General features: G+C 43.5%; 2 protein-coding genes across 2 annotated transcripts in view; both read left to right on the top strand.

The window, feature by feature from the left end:
- Nucleotides 1-9,288, top strand: part of LOC145877543 (uncharacterized) — a 39,671-nt gene extending 30,383 nt beyond the window's left edge. The window contains exons 18-20 of the mRNA XM_082973257.1: nucleotides 3,962-4,028; nucleotides 6,980-7,087; nucleotides 9,075-9,288. Of these exons, the coding sequence (XP_082829383.1) occupies nucleotides 3,962-4,028; nucleotides 6,980-7,087; nucleotides 9,075-9,283 (384 nt within the window). The 3' untranslated portion in view covers nucleotides 9,284-9,288. The remainder of the gene's footprint in view (nucleotides 1-3,961; nucleotides 4,029-6,979; nucleotides 7,088-9,074) is intronic.
- Nucleotides 9,289-10,455: 1,167 nt separating this feature from the next.
- LOC106598235 (uncharacterized) overlaps nucleotides 10,456-18,882 on the top strand; it is a 36,211-nt gene continuing 27,784 nt past the window's right edge. The window contains exons 1-8 of the mRNA XM_014189290.3: nucleotides 10,456-10,591; nucleotides 11,416-11,576; nucleotides 13,582-13,654; nucleotides 14,337-14,443; nucleotides 14,865-15,048; nucleotides 15,228-15,296; nucleotides 17,168-17,275; nucleotides 18,596-18,814. Of these exons, the coding sequence (XP_014044765.3) occupies nucleotides 17,233-17,275; nucleotides 18,596-18,814 (262 nt within the window). The 5' untranslated portion in view covers nucleotides 10,456-10,591; nucleotides 11,416-11,576; nucleotides 13,582-13,654; ... (2 more) ...; nucleotides 15,228-15,296; nucleotides 17,168-17,232. The remainder of the gene's footprint in view (nucleotides 10,592-11,415; nucleotides 11,577-13,581; nucleotides 13,655-14,336; nucleotides 14,444-14,864; nucleotides 15,049-15,227; nucleotides 15,297-17,167; nucleotides 17,276-18,595; nucleotides 18,815-18,882) is intronic.

Here is an 18,882-nt window from a genome sequence, read left to right as displayed (position 1 = left end):
GCCAAGCGTGTGCAAAGCTGTCAAGGCAAAGGATGATTACTTTGAAGATATAAAATATATTTTGATTAGTTTAATTAACACATTCTTGGTTACTACATGATTCCATATGTGTTATTTCATTGTTTTGATGTCTTCACTATTATTCTACAATGTAGAAAATAGCTAAATTAAAGAAAAAAACCCTTGAAGGAGTAGGTGTGTCCAAACTTTTGACTGGTACTATATATCTGTAATCCCTTCCACTGCATAATTAGAAAATTGTCAAATATCCCTTTCTCTGTAGTCACCCTTCACATATGTTCTATGAGAGCCAATATAGATCTATATTTTTCTGCACTTTGGCTTTGCTCTCAGGAATCAATTCAGGTTGATGTAGCCGTCAATTCAGGTTGATTTGGTTCCTGGTTCTTTATCTTTCTCCTCTTTCTCCCTCCATCTGTCACTCTCTTTACAGTAACCACAGGCAAAAAATTGGGCCCATCTCCACCCCCCCCCCCCTTTGTCAGGGGACACCTGTTTTGATGACATAGTGCCGTTTGTCTTTGCAGTTGGCTTGTCTCATGCCACTATATAGCCCAATCCCAAATTGATCCCTAGCCTCTACCCCCTAAACCAAGGGTACTCAACTACTATTTGAGAAGTTCCGGTCACACAAATGTCCTAGGTGGCAAAGGTCCGGATGGATATTGTCTTTGTCGACGTAGTAACCATCCTCCACCTCGCGACCCATGCGACACCAAACTGTTCACACCTCTCTTGTGGCGGAAGGAACATTTTGCAGTTTTTAAGCAAATTTCCTGCAATTGTCCACATTTTGCCAAATGTGTGTTCACATGATACCTGAGTGACTCAACAAAATAAATGGGGCCCCCTGGGGGTCGAGGCCCCTGGTAAACGGGATCTGTCCACGATAACTACAAAATGTAGATAGCTGGTTAGCCTAACGTACCTACAGTATTTAGATAACATGGGATAGTTGATCAACTGGACATTTCTGACAGGTTATAAAAAGCGCTCCAAGGTCTGTCATTTTCAAAATGGCACCTTGTCTATTCTACTATTATAATTCTAAACCGCATTACATTGAAAGCCCGACTGAGTTCCTTTTTTGGGGGGGGGGGGGGGGTCCGTATTAATCGCGTTCTGGATCCGGAGCCAGACAACAGTCTGAAAAGATTGAATTAGTGTAACCAGTATTGCAAAAACTCCACCTAGCCTGTCTGAAGTCAAGGTGGAGCTATTGCCATATCTAATTGCCTGCCCAATCTTTTTAGATATATATAAGTGTCCAAGGGATCGGGACTAAGCGGTTGATTTGGTATTGTGCATGTTTTGATTCTCTGCTCTTCTGTCCTCTGACAGTGGGACCATCATATCCTTTTTTATCCTTATTCTTATCAAACCTACACACTGGTTGGATGAAAAGGACATGCTGTTTTCTCCACATTTTCCTCTGGAAGGTCATCCTCTGCTCTCTCAAAGTGTGTTTTTCTTTCCAACTCTCTCCACCCTCTTCCTCTTCACCTCTTCCACTCATCTTAGTTCTGTGAGGAATATTTGATAGGATTCCTGCATTGCCTCTCTGGCCACATTCCTATGTCTTGTTTTTTATTTCTCCCTCCTCCCAATCATCACACCTCTTCCTACTCCTCCCACCTCCTCCCACTAGTTACCTAGCAACACCTAAAGACACTATGATTGGACAGACTTTTCTGACTTTCCTGTGATGGGGTACAGTCCCGAGACGGGATACATTCTAAGGCCCACCTCACCATTAATACAACAATACAACATTCTAGTACAATATTTACTTCCACGTAATTGTTGTTCATTGGAGTGAATGGCCCATTGGACATGAACTAAAGACCATAGGTCACACATTCGCCATCCTTCACACAGGAATGACGTAATTAAATGATTATATTCACAAATAAATTCAGTTGTATCTCTACTCCACTGAAACAGTTGTCTAGTATCACGATATGGAGTAAACACATCAGAAACAGACAGTGGAGAAATGGACAATTCATCAAATATTGAACGCAAGTGGATCAGGCTGAACTTGTTGGTTGTTCAAACAAATAGGTATCTCTCTATTGGACATAAAAGTATTGAAATGTGGAGACCTACTTCAGCTTTCAACTCACCTGGTTATGTTCCTGCCCTTTTATCCTGTTTGTTGGGTTCTCTCTCCATGACAACTGTTTTGCAACATAGCAGCCTTATTTCCTGCTAGTTTTTCAATCATTCACTAAACACTAAATTAATAATGTAGAAATGGAGCAAGTTGAGGAGACCAAGCTGCTTGGTGTAACTCTGGATTGTCACCTCTCATGGTCAAAACATATTGATACAACAGTAGCTAAGCTTGGGAGAGGTCTGTCCGTAATAAAGCGCTACTCTGCTTTCTTGATATTGCTATCAACAAGGCAGGTCCTACAGGCCCTAGTTTTATCACACCTGGACTACGGTCCAGTCGTGTGGTCAGGGACATAGGCAAATTAGAATTGGCCCAGAACAGCATGACTGGCCCTTGGATGTACACGGAGAGCCAACATTAATAATATGCATGTCAATCTCTCCTGGTTCAGGGTGGAGGAGATAGTGACTGCATCACTACTGGTCTTTGTGAGAGGTATTAACATGTTGAAATCACAGAGCTGTCTGTTTAAGCGTCTAGCACACAGCTCAGACACCCATACATACTCCACAAAACATGCCACCAGGGGTCTCTTCACAGTCCAGAACAGACTACGGGAAACACACAGTACTACATAGAGCCATGACTACATGGAACTCTATTCCACATCAAGTAACTCAGTCAAGCAGTAAAATTAGATTTATAAAACAGTTAAAACTACACCTTATGGAACAGAGCGGACTGTGATTCACACACAGCATTCACACAGCACACACACAGCATTCACACATTCACAAACACATGCTAACACACGCACTCTACACACACATACATTTTAATATGATTATTTTGCTGTATTATAAATGTTGTATTGTAGAGTAGTGTGTAATAATGTGTTATGTATTGTTTTATTGTATTTAATTGTGATTGGATCCCAGGAAGAGTAGCTGTTGATTGGCAGGAACTAATGAGGATCCGGAAAACGGACAGAGAACTGGTCAAAGTCAAGGCCTACTTTCAACTAGCTAGCTTACAGGGAGGCAGGTTTTAGCACCATCTACTACATAGAGCTGGATGATTTACTAAGAAGCTTCTGCCTTTCTATAGAGCAAGAGAATTCTGTTTTGGTGTTCTTCATCTAGGACCTAGGGTGATAGATATTTTTAAAGAGCCCACTCACTTTCTCACAACAGTTTACTGTAAACCAGCCCTTCAACTTCCTCCTTGTGGTTATCATATTCTTGTCTCAGTCGGTTTTTTAAATATATTTTGAGTGCTTACTCTGAAAAGGTCATTTTTAAAGTTTATATATATTGTTTAACAATAGCAAAACAATGGCAGCATTTGTAATAAGGTCTACTAAAATTAAGATTGCTCTACTTTCTGTCCCCAAAGCTCTCTCTCCTTGCCAACCCCTTTGTGATGTCATGCCTGTCGCGCCTGTAACTGTGACATCGCTAGACATAAAATTGGCTATGGACAAAGATGGACTCAAAAGATGGCCATTGTATTGACATAATAAAACATTTTAGAGAGACTCTTGCATGAACTCTTGTACTCTTCCGTGTACTACACTTCTTTAATTCAGGGCCACAGATCTAGCAACTGGAATTTAAATTCATCTCTTGAATTGAAATGGGATTGATGCCAACCCAGATAATGAGTAGCACAGGGAGTGTTTCCTGACCATATGATCTGTCCAGGAAAAACTCCTGGCCCTATTTATGAGTGATGATCTCCTATGTTGCCCCGCAGGCCAGTGTAAATGAATGCATTATTATTATTATCATTAGGTAATAACCTCTATCTCTGTCCTCGCAGGGCTTCCCAGGAGACAAAGGCTTCAGAGGACCGTCGCGCCAAATATACCACAATTACACTGTAGCAGGTTAGACAGCTCAGTTATACGAGGTCCATACTTAAGAACATAAGAAAACATTTTTTACTTCAAAAACGGCCATTTAAAATCATTGACGTAGTTGCACGTGATACAATGCTACATGTTAGTTGTTCCCATTAGATAACATGTCACATTTAGCCCTATGCTAACCTGACCAGCTGGCAGTGATTATGTCCGGTAACAAATTCTGTATCAGCCAATTACAAATGTTGACGTATTGTTGTTGGATGTGATCGATCACTTTTCCATGAAAGCGTCCTTAACAAAGTCAAACGGCACAATCTGCTAGTCAAAGTTACTAAAACGCACAACATATAAACTGGATGAATAGCTCAGTGTAGCAAGCCTGGCTACTGGTAGTTTTCGCCGTTTGCGGCAAGTTTGAATCCCAGGTGAGATATCGTTTTTTCCGTTGAAATGTAGAATTACATTTTATTGTGTTAATGTGTTTGGAATAGAAGAGAGAAGTGCAGCCAAAACCTTGTAACTGAACATTACGAACACATTTAATGAGGAACTTATTTTTGGAGACCTTTTTACAGACTGACCCATACAGTACCAGTCAAAAGTTTTGACACACCTACTCATTCCAGGGTTTTTCTTTATTTTTACTATTTTCTACATTGTAGAATAATAGTGAAGACATCAAAACTATGAAATAACACATATGGAATCATGTAGTAACCAAAAAAACGTGTAGATTCTTCAAATAACCACCCTTTGCCTTGATGACAGCTTTGCACACTCTTGGTATTCTCTCAACCAGCTTCATGAGGAATGCTTTTCCAACAGTCTTGAAGGAGTTCCCACATATGCTGAGCACTTGTTGGCTGCTTTTCCTTCAGTTTGTGGTCTATCACTCTCCCTCTTGGTCAAATAGCCCTTACACAGCTCGAGGTGTGTTGGGTTATTGTCCTGTTGAATAAATGATAGTCCCAATAAGTGCAAATCAGATTGGATGGTGTATCACTGCAGAATGCTGTGGTAGCCATACTGGTTAAGTGTGCCTTGAGGTCTAAATAAATCACTGACAGTGTCACCAGCAAAGCACCCCCACACCTCCTCCTCCATGCTTCACGGTGGGAACCCCACATGTGGAGATCATCCGTTCACCTACTCTGCATCTCATAAAGACATGGCGGTTGGAACCAAAAATCTCAAATTCGGACTCATCAGACCAAAGGACAGATTTCCACCGGTCTAATGTCCATTGCTCGTGTTTCTTGGTCCAAGCTAGTCTCTTCTAATTGGTGTACTTTAGTAGTGGTTTCTTTGCAGCAATTTGACCATGAAGGCCTGATTCAAGCAGTCTCCTCTGAACAGTTGATGTTGAAATGTGTCTGTTACTTGAACTCTGAAGCATTTATTTGGGCTGCTATTTCTGAGGCTGGTAACTCTAATGAACTTATCCTCTGCAGCAGAGGTAACGCTGGGTCTTCCTTTCCTGTGGCAGTCCTCATGAGAGCCAGTTTCATCAGGGGGCTTGATGGTTTTTGCGACTTGAAGAAACTTTCAACGTTCTTGAAATGTTCTATATTGACTGACATTACTTTAATACATTTAGGTATCTTAAGTAATGATGGACTGTCATTTCTCTTTGCTTATTTGAGCTGTTCTTACCATAATATGAACTTGGTATTTTACCAAACAGGGCTATCTTCTGTATACCACCACTACCTTGTCACTACACAACTGATTGGCTCAAACACATTAAGAAGGAAAGAAATTCCACAAATTAACTTTTAACAAGGCACACCTGTTAATTGAAATGCATTCCAGGTGACTACCTCATGAAGCTGGTTGAGAGAATGCCAAGCGTGTGCAAAGCTGTCATCAAGGCAAAGGGTGGCTACTTTGAAGAATATCAAATATATTTTGATTTGTTTAACACTTTTTTTTGATTACTACATTAATCCATGTGTTATTTCATAGTTTTTATGTCTTCACTATTATTCTACAATGTAGAAAATAGTAAAAAATTAAGAAAATCCCTTGAATGAGTAGGTGTCCAAACATGCAGGGGCACAACATGTCCGTCCCCCCCACATTCTGAAATTGCATTTTTGTCCCCCCAGTTTTATCATTTGAATGTGACACAAAACAGGGCAACGCTGTGCTTTAGGACCATGCGGATGCCTCAGAGTGGTCGGGTAGGCTGTTTGGAGTGTTTATCCAATTGGATAAAAAAATTAACAATAATAATAATTATGTCTCCCTCCTCTACTTCAAAAACGAAAGTTTTATATGCATTATTAGAATCATATGCGTTATTTAAATCAAGCATCGAGGACCAGCAGTGAACAGTGTGTGTGTATGCCACCTGACAGCGATGGTAACTATTGGACAAGACCATAAGGCACTTCTACTCCTTTATCTTTTTTCCATAAAAGCACATGGATGTGTGTGAAACGGATAAGCAAGAAGACGCGCTTTTGTCATATGTGAAAACATGCATGTATTATTGGGGCGCCGCACTTTACAGACCAAGTAAACCTTGAACTTGGAGGCTTAAAATATCCCTCTGGTGGCCAAATTGACCTATTTTAAGAAGTGCCATTGGTTGGTGGATATAAAGTCTATGATCTTTGATAAGTTGATGCGGAATTTGTTACTGGACCTAATCACTGCCACCTGGTCAGGTTAGCATAGGGCTAAATGTGCCAGGTTGTGTATTGAGAACAACTAATATAGCATTTTATCACATACAACTACATCAATGATTTGAATTGGCTAATGTACATTTTGAGACTAAGAAAGTTATGTTCTCAAATATGGACCCATAAGAGATTATTTATGTTACCGGTATTTTATTTCTTTAACCTTTTTGTTTATCCAGAGAAACCTGATCCAAGACAATGTGAGATTATGAAAACATAACAGCGCATGAGATCTGAATCATGGTAAAATAAGAAACAGACTCTGTATCCACTGTATTGCAGGTTACCCTGGTGATCCTGGCCCCCAAGGTCCAAGGGGGGCACCAGGAGACATTGGAGAGATGGGCATTAATGGACCTCCGGGACCACCAGGGGTATTAATCTCCACAGGTAAACATTTCACCGTCTTTATGACATATAATATATCCTATCCCCTATTTACTAAATGTTCTGTCTTTTCTGGTCCTGTTTCCTAATTGTCCTACCTTCCACCAATTCCTTATACCAGCCTCTTCCTTTTTAATCCATGAACGGAAGTAAACGAGTCACTTTGGGACGGCTTATTGGGGCCTAGGGTCAGTCTTCTGTCCCCTGCCTTTCTATCCATTCACTTCCTGTCCTACTATAGTAGACAATGCTCATATTTGTACAAAATAAGAGCACAGCTGTTCTAACTTGTGCTCTTAGACTTACAGAGCCGTGAAAAGTATTCGCCCCCTTTCTGATTTTCTCTATTTTTGCATATTTTTGATACTGAATGTTATCAGATCTTCAACCAAAACCTAATATTAGATAAAGGGAACCTGAGTTTACAAATAACCCCCAAAAATGTGATACTTATTTCATTTATTTAATTAACAAAGTTATGCAACGCCCAATTCCCCTGTGTGAAAAAGTAATTGCCCCCTTACACTCAATAACTGGTTCTGCCACCTTCAGCTGCAATGACTGCAACCAAAAGCTTCCTGTAGTTGTTGATCAGTCTCTCACATCGCATGCAGAACTGCTTTAACTCAGCGACATTTGTGCGTTTTCAAGCATGAACTGCTCGTTTCAAGTCCTGCCACAACATCTCAATTGGGATTAGGTCTGGACTTTGACTAGGCCGTTCCAAAACTTCAAATGTGTTGCTCTTTTCATGTAGACTTGATTGTGTGTTTTGGATCATTGTCTTGCTGCATGACCCAGCTGTGCTTCAGCTCACAGATGGATGGCCTGACATTCTCCTGTAGAATTCTCTGATACAGAGTAGAATTCATGGTTCCTTCTATTAAGGCAAGTCGTCCAGGTCCTGAGGCAGCAAAGCATCCCCAAACCATCACACTACCACCACCACGCCTGACCGTTGGTATGAGGTTCTTACTGTGGAATGTAGTGTTTGGTTTTCACCAGGCATAATAGGACTCTTGTTGTCTAAAATGTTGACTCAAGTTTGCCAAAAACCACCTGGATGATCATCAAGACTCTTGGAAGAATGTTCTATGGACAAATGATTCAAAAGTATAACTTTTTGAACGACATGGGTCCTATTTTATGCCTGGCGAAAACCAAACACTGCATTGCACAGTAAGAACCTCATACCAACGGTCAAGCATGGTGGAATGTCAGATCATCCGTCTGTGAGTTGATTAAATCAAATCAAAGTTTATTTGTCACGTGCGCCGAATACAACAGGTGTAGACCTTACAGTGAAATGCTTACTAACAGGCTCTAACCAACAGTGCAAAAAAGGTATTAAGTGAACAATAGATAAGTAAAGAAATAAAAACAACAGTAAAAAAGACAGTAAAACACAAGTTTACATGAAAATGGCTAAAAAGCAACAAATTTGAAGTTTTGGAACGGCCTAGTCAAAGTCCAGACCTAATCCCAATTGAGATGTTGTGGCAGGACTTGAAACGAGCAGTTCATGCTTTAAAACCCACAAATGTTGCTGAGCTAAAGCAGTTCTGCATGGAAGAGTGGGCCAAAATTCCTCCACAGCAACGTGAGAGACTGATCAACAACTACAGGAAGCATTTGGTTGGAGTCATTACTGCTAAAGGTGGCTCAACCAGTTATTGAGTGAAAGGGGGTAAATAATTTGTCACACAGGGGAATTGGGTGTTGCATAACTTTGTTTATGAATGTAGTTGTTGTATTATTTGTTCACTCAGGTTTCCTTTAATTTTAGGTTTTGGTTGAAGATGTGAAAACAGTCAGTATAAAAAAATATGCAAAAGTAGAGGAAATTAGAACGGGGGCCAATACTTTTTCACAGCACTGTATTACCCGTAAGCTATGCTACCATGCACCACTCACTATTGTCTTACTCATTCATTCCATCACCTTTCACCCCTCAACCCCTGACCCCTTATCTCTCCTTTTCATTGTCCAGGTCAACCAGGGCAGCTAGGTTACCCCGGTCTCCCTGGTCCTAAGGGTTTAAAGGGGGAGCCAGGCAGATACTACACTATAGAGCCAATACCAGGACAACCAGGGGAAAGAGGGCGTCCCGGAGCCAAGGGCTTCAGAGGCCCCCCAGGCCGTCCAGGTAGGACCGCACAATACCAGACTGTATGGAGTCACACCACAAGCTCTCTCTAGCCACTGTCCATGATTAGATATGATCTGCCCTTTTCATGCAGTCATTGGAAGTTAAATGATGCACGTTCTAGCGTAAATACAAGGTATACTGTGAACTGTTACTGACATGGTGTACGTTTTCCCTTCCATTGTGTGCCCCTCCTTGGCCTAACATCATCGCTGTGTTTCGACGGTGTGTAATTACTGGAATTCTGTTAGGATATGGAGGTAAGCTTGGTGTCATTGTATATTGATTGTGATAAACTGTCTGGTTTGATCCCTGAATGCTGATTGGCGGACAGCCGTGATATATCAGACCGAATACCATGGGTATGACAAAACATTTATTTGTACTGCTCTAATTACGTTGGTTACCAGTTTATAATAGCAATAAGGCACCTCAGGGGTTTGTGGTATATTTGCCAATATATCACGGCTAAGGGCTCTATCCAGGGACTCAAATCAAATCAAACTTTATTTATCACATGCGTCGAATACAACAAGTGTAGACCTTACCGTGAAATGCTTAATTACAAGCCCTTAACCAACAGTGCAGTTTAAGAAGAGTTAAGAAAATATTTAGCTAATAAACTAAAGTAAAAAGTAGCACAATAACAATAACGAGGCTATACACACAGGGTACCGGTACCGCGTCAGTGTGCGGGGGTACAGGTTAGAGGTCATTTGTTCATGTAGGTAGAGGTGAAGTGACTATGCATAGATAATAAACAGTTAGTAGCAGCAGTGTACAAAACAAAGGGGGGGGGGGGGGGTCAATGGAGTAGTCCGGTGGCCATTTTATCAATTGTTCAGCAGTCTTATGGCTTGGTGGTAGAAGCTGTTACGGAGCCTTTTGGTCCGTTGCGTCGTGCCTAAGAACAGCCCTTAGCCGTGGTGTATTGGCCATATACCACACACTGTCGGACCTTATTGCTTAATTAAACTGTCAACATATTTCAAATACTGCTTAGGTCAGCGTCCCAAAAAGCATCCTATTTCTCGTGTAGTGCACTGCTTTTATCCAGAGGGCCCAGAGGGTACATAGTAATGCTGTATGGAATAGAGTGCTGTTTGGGACGCAGACTAGATGTTGGACTGACATAATGCAAAGTTTCAGGTTGTTAGTCCATTTTCTAAAGTCACTAATATAACTGGAACTGATGATCAGTGGAGTTATGTTTTTTAATTATATATAAAAAATAATTTGGGGGGGGGGGGGTTGCCAATCATGTCCTGTAGGCATTTATTGTGTTCCTGGTGAGCCGGGTATACGAGGAGACGATGGCGATACCGGATATCCAGGAGTAACGGGATACAAAGGAGAAAAAGGTGAGTGACCATTATTTATTTATTTTTATGTATTTAACTTTTATTTAACTAGGCAAGTCAGTTAAGAACAAATTCTTATTTTAAAATGACGGCCTACTCCCGGCCAAACCCTAACCCGGCGACACTGGGCCAATTGTGAGCCACCCTATGAGACTCCCAATCACGGCCGGTTGTGATACAGCCTGGAATCGAACCAGGGTCTGTAGTGATGCCTCTAGCACTGAGATGCAGTACCTTAGACCGCTGTGCCACTTGGGACCTGTTGGTTGTGTGCACTGTGTTTCTTCCGAGTGTTTGTGTGTGTTTGTATGTGTGTGTTTATATGTATGTGTGTGTGTGCGTCCGTGCATGTCTGTCTACGAACGTCTACATGTGATTACACTAACCATGTCTGTCTACATGTGATTACACTAACCATGTCTGTCTACGAACGTCTACATGTGATTACACTAACCATGTCTGTCTACGTGTGATTACACTAACCATGTCTGTCTACGTGTGATTACACTAACCATGTCTGTCTACGTGTGATTACACTAACCATGTCTGTCTACGTGTGATTACACTAACCATGTCTGTCTACGTGTGATTACACTAACCATGTCTGTCTACGTGTGATTACACTAACCATGTCTGTCTACATGTGATTACACTAACCATGTCTGTCTACGTGTGATTACACTAACCATGTCTGTCTACGTGTGATTACACTAACCATGTCTGTCTACGTGTGATTACACTAACCATGTCTGTCTACGTGTGATTACACTAACCATGTCTGTCTACGTGTGATTACACTAACCATGTCTGCGTCTGTCCTTCAGGCTACAACGGTGAGTGTGAGTGTACGTACGAGAATGGTCACAGAGGGATCCCAGGTCCTCCGGGCCCCCGCGGACCCCTAGGGTATGACGGGCTGCCAGGGCACAGCGGAGAGAAAGGTGACCATGGATATAACGGGGACCCTGGCTCACAAGGATCCCACGTAAGGCTAACCCATATTGTAGAACATAGAAACTAATGATAAACCCTTTTATAAAACGTATTGCGAAGTGTAATGGCGAATCCCTATGAGACACCACTGTAACAGGTTGAGAGTAGTTAATGTCGTGTCCACAGAATCGGCTTTCCAAACGTAGATATATCTTTGGGTGATGTTCCTATTTGTTGCATATGAAACAATACATAGTTCCAATACAGAATATTCCAATATGCAGAGGAGAAATCTATGATTCCTGTGGGATGGTATGAACTCTATGCTCTATCACCTGTGCTAACCCTTCCTGATCACCTGTGCTACCCCTTCCTGGTCACCTGTGCTAACCCTTCCTGATCACCTGTGCTAACCCTTCCTGGTCACCTGTGCTAACCCTTCCAGGTCACCCGTGCTAACCCTTCCAGGTCACCCGTGCTAACCCTTCCTGGTCACCCGTGCTAACCCTTCCAGGTCACCCGTGCTAACCCTTCCAGGTCACCCGTGCTAACCCTTCCAGGTCACCCGTGCTAACCCTTCCAGGTCACCCGTGCTAACCCTTCCTGGTCACCCGTGCTAACCCTTCCTGGTCACCCGTGCTAACCCTTCCTGGTCACCCGTGCTAACCCTTCCTGGTCACCCGTGCTAACCCTTCCTGGTCACCCGTGCTAACCCTTCCAGGTCACCCGTGCTAACCCTTCCAGGTCACCTGTGCTACCTATATGCCTGTGACCCAAATGAGTGCCGCTAGTGTACAAAACAAGATTAAACATCCCTAGACAGATGACTTATACACAACACGATAAAAGACACATAATCAAGCCAAAGTGTAACCCAGACGTCTCATGCACAAAGTGTAACCCAGACGTCTCATGCACAAAGTGTAACCCAGACGTCTCATGCACAAAGTGTAACCCAGACGTCTCATGCACAAAGTGTAACCCAGACGTCTCATGCACAAAGTGTAACCCAGACGTCTCATGCACAAAGTGTAACCCAGACGTCTCATGCACAAGGTGTAACCCAGACGTCTCATGCACAAAGTGTAACCCAGACGTCTCATGCACAAGGTGTAACCCAGACGTCTCATGCACAAAGTGTAACCCAGACGTCTCATGCACAAGGTGTAACCCAGACGTCTCATGCACAAGGTGTAACCCAGACGTCTCATGCACATGCTGTGGTGGTTTTGCATTGTACGGTTGAGTTGAATATTCATGATCTTTAAAGGTGTAATCTGTAACTTTCAATTCCAGTCAAAATCTCCCCCTGCACTTGTTTGTAAACTGAGCGTGTGGTTCTTGGTGAATGGAATCGTTTGATATTTGTGAAGATAAAATTAACATATTTCACTTTTAAGTTGTATGTATGAGATGTTGTCTGGATTGTAGGGCAACCCAGGCAGGTTACAGTGATGCTGTCTGGACTGTAGGGCAACCCAGGCAGGTTACAGTGATGTTGTCTGGACTGTAGGGCAACCCAGGCAGGTTACAGTGATGTTGTCTGGACTGTAGGGCAACCCAGGCAGGTTACAGTGATGTTGTCTGGACTGTAGGGCAACCCAGGCAGGTTACAGTGATGTTGTCTGGACTGTAGGGCAACCCAGGCAGGTTACAGTGATGTTGTCTGGACTGTAGGGCAACCCAGGCAGGTTACAGTGATGTTGTCTGGACTGTAGGGCAACCCAGGCAGGTTACAGTGATGTTGTCTGGACTGTAGGGCAACCCAGGCAGGTTACAGTGATGTTGTCTGGACTGTAGGGCAACCCAGGCAGGTTACAGTGATGTGGTCTGGACTGTAGGGCAACCCAGGCAGGTTACAGTGATGTTGTCTGGACTGTAGGGCAACCCAGGCAGGTTACAGTGATGTGGTCTGGACTGTAGGGCAACCCAGGCAGGTTACAGTGATGTTGTCTGGACTGTAGGGCAACCCAGGCAGGTTACAGTGATGTTGTCTGGACTGTAGGGCAACCCAGGCAGGTTACAGTGATGTTGTCTGGACATGCTTCCCCCTGTAGGGAAACCCAGGCAGGCCTGGTTACAATGGAGTGAAGGGACAAAAGGGAGAGTCCTATGTGATCAACTATAAAGGTGAGTGGAAGATGTGATCCAGATTAGAATGGGCAACGTAAGAGAATCTCTTACGCCTCGATCAGACCATCAGCGTCATTGCGTTTTGGTACACCAGAAGTACATTCATTTCCAATGGAACGCTGCGTTTACCTTGCATCATTGCATTGTAGAGGCAGTTGCAGTGCGTTCTGGTTGGTGCATACCTTGGATTTATCCAAGTATGCATCAAACTGTATGTGTAGACTTTACAGAAAGGTTGGCAGAAGGTGAGGTTGCCAGAAGGTGAATGTTGAACCTTACTTACACACACATAACCAGTAAACATGTTGGATTAGATAATGATGGAAGTCTGACTGCAGAATTTATTAAGCAGCAATGACGCTGTCGATCTGATCGAGTCGTTACGAGTCTCTACAAAGCACCACACAATATATACCACTGACAGGACAGTGAGTTATTTAGTATGTGTATGTGATCCCTTTGGGAATTGAACCCGTACCTTTTCCAACTGAGCCACAGAGGAAAACACATGTCAGTGCTGTATATTTTAACCCACGCTGGTTTGAAATGACGTTTGTCAAATTACAAGAAATGTAAAATGCACTTTAAATGACCCCTCAACCCTCTTCATAACATTGCCTTTAGCATTTTGGTGTAATACATAGACATAACTTGTTGTTTTGGACATTTTAATTGACAGGTGCGAAGGGTGACCCTGGCTTCAATGGCCCCAACGGACCGTTTGGGGCCACCGGTCGGCCAGGATCCGATGGCTTCCCTGGCCCTGTGGGAGACCCCGGACCCCCGGTGGGTTAGTCTGTCAGAGGAACATTATTCCTCCCAGGGTCATTTTGATTTGAAATGTGGGGGGACTTTACGATAATTTCCTACATTTCTACACTATAATATTGGGGTAACAGTCAATTCCCACTGGGCACAGACGTCAATTGAACGTCTATTCCGCGTTGGTTCAATGTAATTTCATTGAAATGACGTGGAAACAACGTTGATTCAACCAGTGTGTTCCCAGCGGTTTAGTGCATCTGCAGTCTGTCTGTGTTGTCAGTGTACGATTTCAGCTCCGGGCTTACACTAAGTATAGATCTAGGATGAGCTTGCCCTCCCCAAGTCCCAACCTGAATCATTAGTGGGGAAACACAAAACTGACCTTAGATCAGCCTGTAGGGGCAACTTCGCCCTCTTCATGTCATGCCTTGCCATCCGTCAGGGTGACGGTTACGGGGGCTCGGTAGGTGACAAAGGCTACCCAGGGCCCCGTGGTCCTGAAGGCCCCCCAGGCAGACCGGGCCCCCCAGGCCCTGGTGCTCCAGGCCGTCATGGCCACCAAGGGCCCCCAGGGGACGCGGGCCTCCCAGGTCTCCCTGGACAAACTGGACAACCTGGACCTCGAGGTAGGACCGATAGAGAGTGAAACGCCTGAATGAAAATCACCTCAGTGGTAATGGTCTTAGGTTAACATTGTCATTTAATATTTACTGAACAAAATGGAATCTATCTAATTAATCATGCCAAATCAAGTTCAGCTCAAATCTGTTTTACTGAAGGGAAACCTTTTTCTTTGTATCACCAGGCGAGGTTCTGCCCTGTGGCCCTTACAACCCTGGCCTACCTGGCTTAAAGGGTCTACTTGGGCCCCCAGGTGAGCAACTACAGTTGAAGTCGGAAGTTTACGTACACTTAGGTTGGAGTCATTAAAACCCGGAAAGTATTCAGACCCAGGCTTTTTCCACATTTTGATACGCTACAGCCTTATTCTAAAATTGTTTACAGACAGATCATTTCACTTTTAGTTCACTGTATCACAATTCCAGTGGGTCAGAAGTTTACATACACTAAGTTCACTGTGCCTTTAAACAGCTTGGAAAATTCCAGAAAATGATGGATTTAGAAGCTTCTGATATGCTAATTGACATCATTTGAGTCAATTGGAGGTGTACCTGTGGATGTATTTCAAGGCCTACCTTCAAACTCAGTGCCTCTTTGCTTGACATCATGGGAAAATCAAAAGAAATCAGCCAAGACCTCAGAAAAAAAATTGTAGACCTCCACAAGTCTGGTTCATCCTTGGGAGCAATTTCCAAACGCCTGAAGGTACCATATTCATCTGTACAAACAATAGTACGCAAGTATAAACACCATGGCACCACACAGCCGTCATACCGCTCAGGAAGGAGACTCGTTCTGTCTCCTAGAGATTAACGTACTATGGTGTGAAAAGTGCAAATCAATCCCAGAACAACAGCAAAGGACCTTGTGAAAATGCTGGAGGAAACCGGTACAAAAGTATCTATATCCACAGTAAAACAAGTCCTATATCGACATAACCTGAAAGGCCACTCAGCAAGGAAGAAGCCACTGCTCCAAAACCGGCACAAAAAGCCAGACTATGGTTTGCAACTGCACATGGGGACAAAGATCGTACTTTTTGGAGAAATGTCCTCTGGTCTGATGAAACAAAAATAGAGCTACTTGGCCATAATGACCATCGTTATGTTTGGAGGAAAAAGGGGGATGCTTGCAAGCCGAAGAACACCATCCCAACCGTGAAGCATGGGGGTGGCAGCATCATGTTGTGGGGGTGCTTAGCTGCAGGTGGGACTGGTGCACTTCACAAAATAGATGGCATCATAAGGCAGGAAAATTATGTGAATATATTGAAGCAACATCTCAAGACATCAGTCAGGAAGTTAAAGCTTGGTTGCAAATGGGTCTTCAAAATGGACAATGACCCCAAGCATACTTCCAAATTTGTGGCAAAATAGCTTAAGGACAAAGAAGTCAAGGTATTGGAGTGGCCATCACAAAGCCCTGACCTCATCCTATAGAACATTTGTGGGCAGAACTGACAAAGCGTGTGCGAGCAAGGAGGCCTACAAACCTGACTCAGTAACATCAGCTCTGTCAGGAGGAATGGGCCAAAATTCACCCAATTATTGTGGGAAGCTTGTGGAAGGCTACCTGAAACGTTTGACCCAAGTTAAACAATTAAAGGCAATGCTACCAAATACTAATTGAGTGTATGTACACTTCTGACCCACTGGGAATGTGATGAAAGAAATGAAAGCTGAAATAAATAATTCTCTCTACTATTCTGACATTTCACATTCTTAAAATAAACTGGTGATCCAAACTGATCCTAACAGGGAATTTTTACTAGGATTAAATGTCAGGAATTGTGAAAAACTGAGTTTAAATGTATTTGGCTAAGGTGTATATAAACTTCCAACTTCAACTGTACATACGGACACTGTTAAAGATTGTGTGTGTGTTTTTAGACTTTCTTAGCATGCTTTGGGAGTCTGAAATATGAGTAATAGGTGATAGATTGATTTCCAGTGGTGATAGATTGATTGACAGGGGATATATTGATTGACTGTGGTGATAAATTGATTGACAGGGGATAGATTGATTGACAGTGTTGATAGATTGATTGACAGGGGATAGATTGATTGATAGGGGATATATTGATTGCCACTGACTGATCAACCTGTTCTGATGGACCCTCCCCAGGGAATCCTGGGCCACCAGGACCACTTGGTTTCCCAGGTCCCACAGGTTCCCTTGGACCTCAAGGCATGAGAGGAGATGACGGGACAGATGGAGGAACTGGACCACCAGGTAATGACTGTTTGTAAGGGATTATCACAAAGGTGTTAATCATTTGTACATGGGGCCTCCTGAGTGGTGCAGTGGTCTAAGGCACTGCATCTCAGTGCTAGCTGTGCCACTAGAGATTCTGGTTCGAATCCAGGCTCTGCCGCCGTGACCAGGAGACCCATGGGGCGGCACACAATTGGCCCAGCGATGTTATCCATTCCAAATGAATGACATTGCATTCTGGGTTTATTTTGTAAATGAGCTTTTATGTGGTTAATAGACAGAGTTTAGTTGGATGGGTGGTTGGGTGTGTTTGTTGGTCAGTGGGTTAATTTGTTAGGCAGACAAGTGATAAGGCTCAAGTAAAATCAAACCAGCGTTGCATTCTATCTTTATGAAATGGATTGGACCTGGCTAGATTCCGCTATACATCCAGTAGAGAGCAGTGCTACTCCTACCTCAGCAGTGCTACTCCTACCTCAGCAGTGCTACTCCTACCTCAGCAGTGCTACTCCTACCTCAGCAGTGCTACTCCAGTAAAACTCCTACCTCAGCAGTGCTACTCCAGTAAAACTCCTACCTCAGCAGTGCTACTCCAGTAAAACTCCTACCTCAGCAGTGCTACTCCAGTAAAACCCTTCCTCAGCAGTGCTACTCCAGTAAAACTCCTACCTCAGCAGTGCTACTCCAGTAAAACTCCTACCTCAGCAGTGCTACTCCAGTAAAACTCCTACCTCAGCAGTGCTACTCCAGTAAAACTCCTTCCTCGGCAGTGCTACTCCTACCTCAGCAGTGCTACTCCAGTAAAACTCCTTCCTCAGCAGTGCTACTCCAGTAAAACTCCTTCCTCAGCAGTGCTACTCCAGTAAAACTCCTTCCTCAGCAGTGCTACTCCAGTAAAACTCCTACCTCAGCAGTGCTACTCCAGTAAAACTCCTACCTCAGCAGTGCTAAACCAGTAAAACTCCTTCCTCAGCAGTGCTACTCCAGTAAAACTCCTTCCTCAGCAGTGCTACTCCAGTAAAACTCCTTCCTCAGCAGTGCTACTCCAGTAAAACTCCTACCTCAGCGGTGCTACTCCAGTAAAACTCCTACCTCAGCAGTGCTACTCCAGTAAAACTCCTTCCTCAGCAGTGCTACTCCAGTAAAACTCCTACCTCAGCAGTGCTACTCCAGTAAAACTCCTACCTCAGCAGTGCTACTCCAGTAAAACTCCTACCTCAGCAGTGATACTCCAGTAAAACTCCTAGAGTTAGTGTTTGTAGTTAGTGTTTGTAGTTAGTGTGAGTCGTTATTGTGAGTAGTTAGATGGTTCATGTCTGGATCCCTCTTCCCAAACAGGACAACAAGGATGTGTTGGAGATGATGGTGACCCTGGTCAACCTGGAATCAACCTGGACGGACCACCAGGACTCCCTGGACCACCAGGCTCTCCAGGCTGGCCGGGACCTCCAGGAGACACCTTCAACACCGGACCTGGTCCCATTGGTCCACCTGGACTACCTGGGTTACTGGGACCCAAGGGAGATCCTGGTTTGCCAGGCATCCCTGGGCCTCCAGGTGCATCTAACTCACTGTTAATACACACACACACACAATATGTCACTGTCATAACATCTAGTAGTCAA

The sequence above is a fragment of the Salmo salar genome, chromosome 03 (assembly GCF_965601325.2).
Source record: "Salmo salar chromosome 03, fSalSal1, whole genome shotgun sequence".
In the NCBI taxonomy this organism is placed as follows: Eukaryota; Metazoa; Chordata; class Actinopteri; order Salmoniformes; family Salmonidae; genus Salmo; species Salmo salar.
The sequence above is the reverse complement of the archived record's forward strand: the minus strand, read 5'-3'. Positions and strand labels throughout refer to the sequence as shown.